Source organism: Lepisosteus platostomus, chromosome 1 (assembly GCF_059453375.1).
Source record: "Lepisosteus platostomus isolate fLepPlt1 chromosome 1, fLepPlt1.hap1, whole genome shotgun sequence".
Classification (NCBI taxonomy): domain Eukaryota; kingdom Metazoa; phylum Chordata; class Actinopteri; order Semionotiformes; family Lepisosteidae; genus Lepisosteus; species Lepisosteus platostomus.
The window spans coordinates 69,143,193-69,155,914 of record NC_142611.1 but is presented as its reverse complement, the minus strand read 5'-3'; the positions used below and the strand labels follow the sequence as shown (position 1 = coordinate 69,155,914).

At 51.1% G+C, this 12,722-nt stretch overlaps 1 protein-coding gene across 1 annotated transcript; it reads left to right on the top strand.

Moving 5' to 3' along the window:
- Positions 1-3,290: 3,290 nt before the first annotated feature.
- Positions 3,291-12,304, top strand: LOC148678627 (uncharacterized). Its single transcript, XM_088635325.1, has 6 exons — positions 3,291-3,641; positions 7,052-7,132; positions 7,700-7,735; positions 8,542-8,703; positions 9,149-9,232; positions 10,145-12,304. Exons 1-6 carry the CDS (start codon positions 3,546-3,548, stop codon positions 10,763-10,765), a joined length of 1,080 nt encoding a protein of 359 aa, XP_088491451.1. The 5' UTR covers positions 3,291-3,545; the 3' UTR covers positions 10,766-12,304.
- Positions 12,305-12,722: the final 418 nt, after the last annotated feature.

The following is a 12,722-nucleotide window of genomic DNA, read 5'->3' as shown; positions in this document are numbered from 1 at the left end:
TCAGGAGACGCAGAATATTCCAACAGTTGTGGAAAGTACAGGAAAACATATTTTCAAAGATTGACCCCAGGTTCAGACTGTGGGTATTCATTTCTACAGATATGTTTGTCTGCACCCCTATTCCCATTGGGTGTTAACGCAGTGCGGGGCGACGTCCCCTTTGATTAACAAAGCGTTGGTTATCAAGACAGCCTGATATAGAGGTTTCCCTTTCAAGTCTTACCTGACAGTGTGAAGAAGGACGCAGGCTCTTCCAATCCAACAGCATCGGCCTGCTTTTAAATGTGCTCGGAGTGGCAAAACAGCAGCTGTAGAGTGTTGTGAATTAAGATAAGATAAATGTTATCGCTTCCTATTTATACAGATATTATAGATTTTTATTGCATCCTTACCTTAGCACTTTTTAGCCCGCCTTAGTACATATTAGCTCATCGCGTTGTGCCCAGTGTCAAGAGGCTTTGAAGCCGGGAAAACGTTGCTAGACAGGGCAGTGTGGAGTAATGCTAAGGGCTCTGGACTCCTTACTGGAGGTTGAGGGTTCAAGCCTCTGCTACAGACGCTGCTGTTGATGGCTTCTGCTCAGTGCTTCATCTCAGGGGCTCCAGTCCACCCAGCTGTACCCAGGAGGGTCACCCCGAGATGGACAAGCAAGGGGGAGGTGACCCCTCAGTCCGCTCTGTCCGACATGTGAACCTGTGGGGGGGAAGTGAGGAATTTACACCCCACACACTGTACACTTGTTCTGTGTTAAGCTGTCAACAATGTAAAAATGAATTTCCCAAGAAAACAGCTGTTCCATGTGAGCTGTTATTCACCTAGATAAGAAATTAGACAGCAGCCGTGAACTGAATGGATGCACTGTCTTTCTGTTTAACTTCTTCAATCCAGGAAGACCTTGACAAGCCGGACAAGAGGAGTTTAGTTTTATTTACAACAGGAAAAATGCCCCATTATCAACCTGTGGATCTCTTTCATGCAGGAAACACCTTCTTTAGAGCAGTGTCTGCAATTCTTCTTGGAGTCAGTCCAGGGAAGAGTCACCACAAACACTCCCAGACCTACAGGAATGTCCTGGACTGACAGGCTAGAGAGAAAACACAGAAAACTACCAGGAGCCCTAATTCCCTTTCCACACACAGCTCTGAAGCTGAACACAAGCAGCAAACTACAAGACATAGACATGTAATAAACATAAAATGTACTGTTTTAGGATTTAATTATGTCTATTTTCTATTTATTATAAAAGCACAAAATTACAAAGTGCACCAAAATTCTGGCATGTTAAATTAAATATATCAAAGTTTTCGAAAGTTACATTAGACGGAAATCGTTTATCTAGATCAATGCGAGGATGTTAGTCATTAAAAGAGACATCAGAAGATTAACAATAACAAGATTGATTTGCTTTAAGCCATGATTTCACTAAATGTTTTTTAAATGTTATGAAATTAGATGATTGTCTAATGCTAGATGGCATTGTATTCCAGAATCCAGATGCTCTTGATGAAAATGCTGACTTTCCGGACTCAGTGGCTCTATACTGTACCAGTCATCTCCAGCAGAGGCTCTTGTGTTTGTGACTGTCAAACCCAGAGTGATATAAAACATTTCACAGGAGGGGGACTAAGATTATTTATGAATATAAAAAACAGGCAGGCATCTGCAAAGCACATGTAAATGATCAAATGACAGTAGATGAGTTATTATAGTTCTTCATTCTGTTATATACTGGTGATGGTGCGTTGATTTCTTGTCCTCAGTGTTTTCTTGTACAATGTAAACAGAGGTCTGAGCATAGTTTTTCCCACCTGTGACCAACTTGTTATACAAGTGCGTATATAATACATGTATAACTTATCAGCATCTGTAGTTCACAGACGTTCAGGTGGGTAGCTGCTTCAGCACACGTAGGCTGCATAGGAACAATGAATAGGTTTATTCCATGCTGAACACAACGTTTCAGCTGTTCTGCTCACACCTGAAGCATCTGTAGTTAGCTGTTTTAGGATATATCCAAAGTTCGTGAGATTACGTTTGACTGTTTACAACCATTTTCACGTGTTTTTGGACATAGGATTTGAATCAATAGCAATCCCAAGACATGTAAAACGAGACGCAAATTTACCATTTTCACCATTTACAACAGTAGGATCATTCATGTCTCCTTCTTCTTCATATACAAGCACCTACAGAGCATCATGTTTACATTCAATATGAGGCATGTATTTGAAAGCCAGTCTCATATTTTTCTCACGGTAAAATTAGTTTAGTTTATGGGATATTTGTTATGTGGATTTTGCATGTACAGTACATAAAGAACTATGTCATCAGTGAACCTCTGTATATTCATTTCATACATACAAGTAGGAAATCAATAATAAGCTGTCTACAAGACCCTGCAACTCATAACTGGCAGCTCACTGAAGCTCAGCAGGTGTGACCCTCGTCAGTACCTGGACCTCCTGGGAAACACTAAGGCTGCAGCTGGAAGAGGTAGTAGTGGGGCCAGCAGGGGGCGCTCACCCTGCGATCTGTGTGGGTCCTAATGGGTCCAGTACTGGGATGGAGACACTAAAATGTAAAAAGGCGCCGTCCTTCGGATGAGATGTAAAACCGAGGTCCAGACTCTCAGTGGTCATTAAAAAACCCAGGACATTTCTCAAAAAGAGTAGGGGTGTAACCCCAGCATCCTGGTCAAATTTCCCCCTGGCCTTTACCAATCAAGGCCTCCTAATAATCCCCATCTCTGAACTGGCTTCATCACTCTGTTCTCCTCCTCACTGAGAGCTGGTGTGTGGGGAGGTACTGGAGCACTCTGGCTGCTGTCGCATCATCCAGGTGGTGGAGGAGAGTCCCCATTACCTGTGAAGCACTTAGACTGGTGTCTAGAAAATGCCTTTCTTAAATGTAAAAAACGGTACACCCCCATTATCAAGTTTGGATTTCATTTGTTCAATAAGCAACAGGGGAAACTCTAAGGAAGTTTGCATTTTACACCGAGAACGGGAGCTACTTCATTACACAGAGGGATGCAGGGAACTTCGCTGAAATTGGGATATAGTGTTCTTCCCAATATCCCAATCACTGTCCACGGGCGTGCTACATACAGCACAGGAGCTGAGCTCTCTTGAGGCTTAGTAAATACATTCTTAGTATTTACTCTCCTAATATCGTAAAGGAATTGATTTTCCAAAGTCGCAGACCGCCAGCTACCGAAACATTATCGAGTCGCGTTTCGTAGAGTAACCGAAGGGCTACAATGCAGGTACTGTAGATGTCAGTTGTTGAAAATGGAGGCTGGGTTGAGAGACAACCCCCAGGCAGGACTCGCCCGTCGCTGAGTAATGTAGCGTTCAAGTCAGGAGCGAAACAACTAGACCAGCCCATCAGCTTTGCTCTTCGGTAACCTCCTCCCACCGCCTGGGCGAGACTTGTTTGTGTTGCTGAAGAGGTAGCAGCCTCACTGCCTGTGTACTGCGCCGGAACCGTGGGCCTTCCTTGGGCGGCTCTGGAGGGATTTTGAGGGGTACCCGCCTGTTTCAGCCATGCCCGCCGGGACGGAGAGAACAGGGACGCCTCGGAAACGCGGTTTATCCAAGGGAATGAGCGAGGATGAGTCCTTGCGGCATATCATTAAAGAGGTGAGGGGGAAAAACACACACATTTACTACGCGTTTTAACCTTGCGTGTGAATGAAAACATTTACCAAGCTCCAACTGTTGTTTAGTAAACTTAACCACACGGCCTCGCTCCTCAAGGCGTTGGCGAACGGAGTTAACAAGAGGGAGGGTTGAAAATGAGTCTTAATACGCGTTTTAATAAAAGTAAGAGTCGGTTTCATCAGGGTATCTGGGAATGCGGTTTAGTGGCTTTGATTCAGCGATTTCCTTTTAAAATTGGGAATGAAATGTTTGTTCTCGAAACAAAGTCTCGGGTTTCCCTAATAATTCGTCAGATTCAAGTCCTTGGGATGACAGATTCGCGGTTAAAATCACAGATGCTCTTGTTTGTAGACTGCCCTTAGCTGAAGACGAACGAAGGTACCGTAAATAACAAAAACGGTAAAATCAGCGTATTGTCTCAGTAATTAAAGAAGGATCACGAGGGGCGACGAAGAATAGTTTTCGCAATACTGAGTAGTTCCTTTTTTTTTGTGCAAGACTTGTAGCGCGTCCTTTGATGTGTTACTGGAAGTAGGGGCAGAACTCGACTCCCTCGGCTCTTGGGTTTTGTTGTCTCGCTTCTCTGTTCGTTTCCGTAATAGGAAACAGCCCACGGCGCGCTTGCGGGTCCCGAGTTCACAGCTGCCCTTTGGGGGTGTCGTATCTGTCCCGTGCCCTGGCCCCAGCTTTTCCATAAGGGTGCCGGCTCGCTTCGCTTCGGCTCTGTTTAGGGAAAAGCAGGCTTATCTCCTGCCTGTTTTTCGCCTAATTTAGCGGTGTTTGTCACCCACGGTCGTGGGGGGAGAGGGTTTGCTGTTCTTGTTCAGCCAGCACAGATAAGGGGAAGGTCCCGACGGGACTGGGCTGTGCTTGTGGCCGGGATGAGCATCTGAGCTCCGGCACACTCGCTTTCCTCAGGAGGGTGGCAGCCTGAAGCCGAGTGCACCAGCTCAGTGGGCATGGCCAATGCTGGGCTGAGCTGTTGGCCCACAGCTGGGACTGGCCCGGTTCTGGCGCCTCTGCAAGCGCAGCACTGCTGTGAGCAGCACTGTGACAGACTCCCTGTGCCCAGGTGTGTGTCTCCAGGGCAGGGGAGGGTTTGACGTGGCTCAAGTGGCCGAGCGATTATCTGACCCCTGCAGGGCGGCCGTAGTGATGGTCAGCTCTGGGTGGCGGCCCAGGATGCTCCGTACCCTGAATCCTGTGTCTGGGACGAAGGGTCAGGAGAGACTCCATGGTGCAGGTCAGAGTCCAGACTGAGCTCTGTGGGGACACGCGGGGAGGACCGATATCCAGAGCAACGTCCCTACGGGTGCCTCCCGTCCCTGTCCCACTCCGGCCCAGACAGGCCTGGGCATTCCCTCCTCGCAGCCCGATCGCCCAGCCGGCGCCATGACTTCACGGCTCACTCGCGCCGGCAGTGACTGTGTCCGGCTGCAGCTCGCCCCAGCCCGCGCCCCGGTCCAGAGCTCCGCGCCCCAGACCCCAGCAGCGTGGTCGGCACTGTAGCTCCCGTGCCGTGATGCTTGCTAACAGGGCGATGAGGGACAGACAGGCTGGCCCCTCCAGTCTGACTGCTTCTCACATTGTGCTGCCCTGGTGACGGTGTAGCAGCTGTCAGCGAGACCTCCGACAAGTCTGCCTCATTGTTTGTGTGGCCATGGCTTAGCTAATTGCTTTATCCAAGGCAACAGGCTGTCAGGTACTGAACGGAAAGTGACACAGTGCACCCGTCCCTCATGTTGAGGACGGTTCAGACCTGACTGCAGACAGCTGAGCTCCGCAGTGAGTGCGGGTTTGGACCGTAGGACTGGCAGGGGCTCAGGAATCTGCTGCAGGGCAGGTAGAGGTGTTGCCCTGGGCTTATTTGTGTGTCTCTTGCACACACACCGGCGCTGGTTCCTCAGAACTCAGGCTGGGCCATCGCCCTTCCCCTGCCCTGTTCGCAAACAGGAATTCAGGGTTGGTGGGAGAAGGGCGAGACATTCTTGCGAAGGGTGTGAGTGCATTTGTGTGGAAAATGCTCAGTTAGTAGCGTTGTTTCCTTTTCTGGAGGCACCCCTGCCTTGTCCAAGCATGGAGTTTTCGCCCCCAAGTCTGGTTTTGTGAAAATCGACACTCCCACACTGCCGGCCTGCTGTTAGTGATTAATAACTTCCGACTGGGGTGGAAATGATGTGATGTGAAAAGTGGGGCGAGGGTCCCCAGCCCAGAAACCCCACTCCGGCGGCCCCCTCGCCCACTTTATGGGGGGTCTGGGTCACCCAGGAGGCCAGCCCGCCTGGAGCGAGTCGTGTCGCTGGGCGTGCGCCGCAGTGCGAGTCCTCTGGCTTGTCGAGAGTCGTTTACTGCTCCCTGCCCGTCTCGCGCGGAGCGGAGAGGGTGTGATCGCTCCTTTAGAAATGTTCCTCTGTGAACTCACACTCTGACAGCCTCGCCTTTGTCTGTCTTATCTTGTGACGTGCGTGTTCGTTTTGTTGCAAGGGTGCAGGGACTTTCGGGGTGGCGTAGCATTAGTGTGGGTGAGCCCTCGGTCTGGTGACTGAGCCAAACCCAGTTGGGTTGGGGCTTCGAGTCCCTGCTGCTGACGAGGTGAATTTAACATTCGTAAAACTGGCTTCTTCGTGATCGTTCTGCCCGAAGGGGTCTTGTGTGGAAGAAGATCAGAGCGAGTAAAAACGGAGCTGAAGGCTGTCAAGCGCAACTCTTAAATTGGCAGCCTGACAGGCTTGGATCGTGAGGCGAGTCAGCCTCACCCTGCGCCCTGTCCCAGTACCCAGCACCCAGATCCCGCAGCTCAAGGTGGTCTTGGTTTCGCGCTGTGATGAGCACTCCAGGTTCTGTGTCAGCTGTGTGGGGAATGACAGGCTGGAGACGACTGTACAGGCTCCCTGACAGTTTTGCTGCCAGTTCTGTTACAGTGGGGCGTGATAATCGCAGAGGGAGAGAGTGCAGGCTCAATTCATGTTTATTCTAACTGATCACTTGGGAATCACTGTTATTTCTTTTAGTTGATCAGTTAAAGCTGTAGTGCTTTAGTACTTTAATTATCATAATAAGGGAGGACTACTTATGTCTTTTAACCGCACATACTATTATGTGATGGTATGGGGTGGACTTGATATGAATTTGGCTATGTGTGATGATTCTCTGCACTGACCCGTGCGAATGTCGAGACCTTGCTGTGCAGTACCCCAGTACTGTATGGTGTCCCAGCACTGTACCCCAGTGAGACGTCTTGGTCAGGTAAGGGTTAAATACAGTGTGAGCTTGCTGCTGCCCTGTGTGCTCTGGTCAGGGCGGGGATCGCTCTCTCAGTGGGGTGTAGAGGAGAATTGTGGGGCCCGGAGGAGACGGGGTGTCTGAGCTCTCGCTGTCCTTTCTTCCAGACCGAGGGCTCTGCCAGGCGCCTGCCCCAGGCCGACAGCAAGCTGGGCTCTGGCCGGAAGCTGGAGAGAGCAGAGACCCAGGTAAGAGCCCTGCAGCCCCTGTGAGACTGAGAGCGTTTCTTTCCACTGCGTGTGCGTGTGCGTGTGCGTGTGCGTGTGCGTGTGCGTGTGCGTGTGCGTGTGCGTGTGCTGCGGTAGTGTGTGTGTGTGTGTGTGTGTGTGTGTGCGGAGTGCGGCGGTAGTGTGTGTGTGTGCGGAGTGCGGCGGTAGTGTGTGTGTGTGCGGAGTGCGGCGGTAGTGTGTGTGTGTGTGTGGGGCGCCGCGGGAGTGTGTGTGCGGGGCGCTGCTGGACAAGCAGTTAACCCGAAGTCTCGTAAAACACAAGAGCTTCAGTAGCACCCAGGTTGCTCTCGGCTCGCGACAGTGTGATATCTCTCCTGGTGTGTCGTCAGAAGAAAGTGTGAGAAGGAGGCAGCCTCACTGACTCAGGGCTCGAGAGTGACTCTCGGTATCGGTGCTAAAAAATGTCTTGCGTGTTGCGTTTGTCTGCTCCAGCAGGCTCCTAAATTCTCAGAAGAGTGTACCCCTCTTTCTTCCACAGGAATGTGACGATCATTCATATATTTTGTATTTTCTCCTTTCTGCCAGTCTGAAGAGGATCTGATTATGGGGCATCCTGAGATGGTAATTATGTCTTGCTGATTACATAGAAGAATAATCCAGACTTTGTCAGAGCTCGTTGAAAGAAGGCAGCTAACTACAGAATGCCTCTCTCGTCTTGCTCTGAGGACCAGAGAGAAGACTGTATGTATGTGTCAGTCTGCCAGTGGGCTGTGAAGCTGTGTTGTCTAGTCCCCGTGCTCTTGGGACCTGCCTGTCCTTCTGTGTGTCTTGTCTGTGTGTTTAAAAATGGTCTGTGCTGTAATGTCAGCCGGCCTGTGTGCTGTCTGTGTGTTTAAAGATGGCCTGTGCTGTATTGTCAGCCAGCCTGTGTGCTGTCTGAGTGTTTAAAGACGGCCTGTGTTGTATTGTCAGCCGGCCTGTGTGCTGTCTGAGTGTTTAAAGACGGCCTGTGCTGTAATGTCAGCCGGCCTGTGTGCTGTCTGTGTGTTTAAAGACGGCCTGTGCTGTATTGTCAGCCGGCCTGTGTGCTGTCTGTGTGTTTAAAGACGGCTTGTGCTGTATTGTCAGCCGGCCTGTGTCCTGTCTGTGTGTTTAAAGACGGCCTGTGTTGTATTGTCAGCCGGCCTGTGTGCTGTCTGAGTGTTTAAAGACGGCCTGTGCTGTAATGTCAGCCGGCCTGTGTGCTGTCTGAGTGTTTAAAGACGGCCTGTGCTGTATCGTCAGCCAGCCTGTGTGCTGTCTGAGTGTTGGCCATGGAGCGTCTCCCAGTCTGCTGCTTGGTGGTCTGTTTTTGTTTGGCAGTTTTAGTGTCCCGGTGAGGGCTGTTTTCTGCTCTCCCTGTGTCTCAATGCCTGTGCCTCCCTCAGCCCGACCTCCAGGAGAGCTATGACGAAGCCCTGCAGGACATCCGGGCCCTGGAGCTGCAGCGGGAGGTGCTGCTGTTCGAGGTGGACTGCCTACGGGAAACGCTGGGGGAGGTGGAAGAGCTGCTGGCCGAAGCCCGGCGCGAGGGCACCGACGCCATGATGGTATGCCAGCCTCCGCCACACGCCACGGCACGCACAGTGCAGGAAGACAGCCGCTGCTGTCCTGAAGAGCCCCTAGTGCTGACCCACCAATGACAAATGGATCCTTTGGACGCTCTTTGCAAGAGATCACTGTACCTGCATGTGTCCTTTTGCTTTGTATGGACTTGTAAAGAACAGTGTGTCTGCATTGTGATTGCTGATGCAGACAGTTTTATATTTAGTGAGAGAATCTGACATGGAGCCAAAGCATCATGAGCTCAGTAACCAGGTATACAGCCTGCAAAGCTGAAGCAAGGTGAAACTGGACTCTGCAGGTCACACGAGCCTGGTGTCCGAGCAGCCTTACTGACGGGCCAGATGGGGAGGATGGCCTCCTCTCTCTTCTTACAGGTTCAGCCTGCGCTGGCTTTGTGTGGCTGTGACTGACTCTTCTGTCCGTTTTCAGGAGCTGGAGAGGGAGAGGCAGGCCAGGACGCAGCTGGAGATCAAACTGGACATCCTGGCGCAGGAAGTGCAGAGACTCAGAGAGGTGAGTGGCCCGACGTCCCAGCCTGCCTGTCTGGGGCTCCTGCTCAGTCCCACCTCTCTGGCCAGCGTGGTCATTGCTGGCCCTGAAGTGGCTTTGAAAAGGCTGCAGACCCCCTCCCCAACAGTGTACTTCACAGGAAAGCTGCTGAATTACAAGCATTGTTCAAACTGAGAGCATCTCGTGGATGAAAGTCTTGTGGCTTTAGGAGACTGGGATGTTGTGTTTGTGGGCAGGACAGTGGCACAGTGGTTCGCACTGCTGCCTCACAGCGCTGGGGCCCTGGGTGCAGTTCCAGATCTGAGGTGCTGTCTGTGTGGAGTTTGTATGTTCTCCCCGTGTTCATGTGGGTTTCCTCCCGCAGTCGAAAGACAAGGTGGTAGTGTAATTGGCTTCTGAGAAAATCAGTCCTGTTGTGAGTGTGTGTCCCGCGCTGGGTTGGGTTTGTGTCCAGAGTGTATCCAGCCTTGCACCCAGTGCTTGCTGGGATAGGCTACGGCTACTTTCCAACCCAAAATTGGAAGAAGCGGTTACAAAATGGATTTGGGGTATTTCGTTTTAATCCTGGAGTCCTGCAACGCCATTTTAATGTGAATGGCAAATCTGTCCGAACCAGGTTTTAAAGAGTCTGTGCTTGGCGGTCTTACAATGAAAGGTTTCATACCCTCATTGACAGCATTGGCTCTAAATTCATGTTAAAAACGTTTACTCTATTTTAGATATGATTTAATTATTATAGATGTAGTTAATAAATGTTTTCTTATTTTTAGATAGTATTTTATATATTCAGATCTTTCCAATGTGGGGATTACAGTAGATCAGCCTTCCTTCCCAGCAGTCAGAACTGTCAGCCAGCCGTGAGCGGTGAGCTCTGTGCTCACGGCGCCAGCTGACCACCTGCCTTCTGCCCCCCAGGAGAAACTGGCCGTTCCTGCGGAGCCCGCTGGCCCCCTGGTCAAGCCCGGAGAGGAGCAGGCGGGCCTGGAGGAGAAGGAGGAGGAGGTGGCGGCGGCAGCGAAGGCGCAGAATGTCTCCCAGCCGGTCAGTGAACCAGACGGGGCCTCGGGCTCGGCAGAAACGGGACCGTCCGAGGACGAGGCCGAAACCACCGATGCGGGGGGCGTCTCAGCCTCATTTCTCTCGAGAGGGGAGGAGGTGCCCGCAGCGGAGCCAGGGGTCCCTACTTCCCCGCAGCGGGGGGCCCAGCAGGAGACTCTGCCCCCCCAGAGTGAGGAGGAAGCCCAGGCAGTGGAGTGTGCGCCCCCCCTGTCTGCAGCGGGGGAAGACAGCCCCCTGATGAAGTTCCAGAAGCTGGTCCACAGGACTCTGGCCCAGCTCCCGGGGCTGCAGGTGGCTACAGAAGTCCAGGATGCAGCTAAAGCCCAAATCAGGTCCCGGAGCAGCCTGGAGCCCCCCCTGCAGACCGAAGGGCCTCCTGAGGAGCCTCCAGCTGATTCCCTCCACTCATCCCTGGAATCCCTGACCAGGAAAGACAGCACTGAATCCAAGAATTCCGATTCCTGCACAGTCTCCTAAACCTGTCGGCAGAGAAGGATGAGCTGCAGAAAATGCAAATTGCACAAGTTGGAGCAGCTAGGCCAGTTTCAGTGCTCTTATTAATCCAGGACTGGCTGCACAGCAGAGCGGAGCTCCTCTCCCAGGGCAATCAATTTCCATTTCATTTCTGTCATGTCTGAGTCAACATGGGCTCTGTCTTTGTGCCTCTCCCCCATGGAGAAGGACCTCTTTTAGCTGGTATAATCTTGGCAGAGAGTTTTTTTTTAAATTTTAAACGATTTAAGTGAGACTTCCACACATTTCCAGTTCCATGTCGAGAAGCAGAATACACAGACCTTCACTACTGTGCATTGTAAACAGGATACATATAGATAGACGTTTTAACTACTGTAGAGGGCTGATGTTTCACAGAGCTCCATAATCTCACAGCATAAACCATAAAGTTAGCTAAGTCACGGCAGTCTGAAATTACCCAGCAGTCTCCAGGAGCCGGGTGGTCCTGGCGGCTGCTCTGGCTCCTGAGACTCACCGTTTCAGGGGAGGAAGATACCAGTGCCTTTGTCAATCTGGACTGTCATCTCCAGCTTCATTTTAATGGGCAGCCATCAGTGAGGATTTAGGGATCCTGGATCTTCTGATTCCTGGTATGATGGATGATTCTTCCACGGACCAAGGCCCAGGTCCACAGGCGCCCTGCAGTTTGTTCACATCTCCGATGACCCTCTCAGGCTTCAGTCTAAATCCTGCTTCTGATCTGATGCGGTTTGTTTTTAAGAAGGGATGGTAGTGGTGGCACCTAAGGGGAAAATGGATCTAGGTCTTTCTCCAGTGCTTCCTCTTGTTATAACTCGTTTCCACCAAGGATCTCGGGAGTCCCAGTCCCAGGAGGTGACTCCGTAGAGGCTTGATCTTGAAGAGGAGAGGGACAGCAGGAAAAATCCTGTTCCTGTTCAGGGCTCCTGTTGACCGGCTGCAGTTTTTGAGCCTGTGTGCTGTTGGGCCTGGTCGGGGAGAAGCGTGTGTGTGCAGGGAGTGTGCTGTGGTGGCGATGGCAGCCGAGGAAGGTCTGGGTGTGCCGATGGCCACTGCTGGGGTGGGAGCATGCAGGCTGGTATTTCCAGCTTCTCGGCAGGTAGAAGCTCCACTTTCTTTTTACTGTAGTCAGATGCTTCCTAAACTGGGACGTGTGCTTTTCTTAAAGTTTGAAGTAGATTAACCACTGACACTCTTAACCAGAGTTAGCCTGTCTTTTAAAATGGTTCCGAACACTTGTGAGCACTGTAGTTGTACACAGTCTGGTTTGTTTAGCGCCTGAAGTAAGGTTTTGACTCACAGGATTCACGCACATATCTTCCTGGGGTGGCTGTTGTCTCACAGGGATGCTGGTGCTCAGCTTTCACAGCAAAGCCATCTTACTGGACATATAGGGAAAAGAGCTTTCACTGCTTTAGGTCAGTTATGGTAATTCAATGCATTTGTCAATTTAAAATGTGTGCTTGTACCACATGTATTGGGGAAACTGCATTTCTTTAAGAATAAAAAAGGCTTTTAAATTTATCTGGCTTTTGATGCATTTGTCAACAAAGGTACTCAGTGCACACCATTCTACAGGAAGATTAATTTACTGCTGAGAACAGAGGCTTTACACAGAGAGGTGGGGGAGTCTGGAACAAGCCATTCACCCGTGTAGTTGATGCTGGTGTCCCAGATTCAAGAAACAGCTGGAGGAGATCCTCTGAACCAAGTTACTCACACTCAACTGAGCTGAACAGACCCACTGACGTTTATTGTAGCGGAGCCAGTAAGGTGATGTCATCGCCCTCCCTGGGCGTAGCAGGGACCTCAGCTGCCTGGGCTGGGGGTGGTCTCCTTTAGCTCATGCGGCTGGTTCCCTGTTGCGTTACGCCGGAGACCCGGGTTCGCGCCCCAGGTGTTGCGGGACGAAACGGGTGGCGGAGGGCACGAGCCCGTGCGG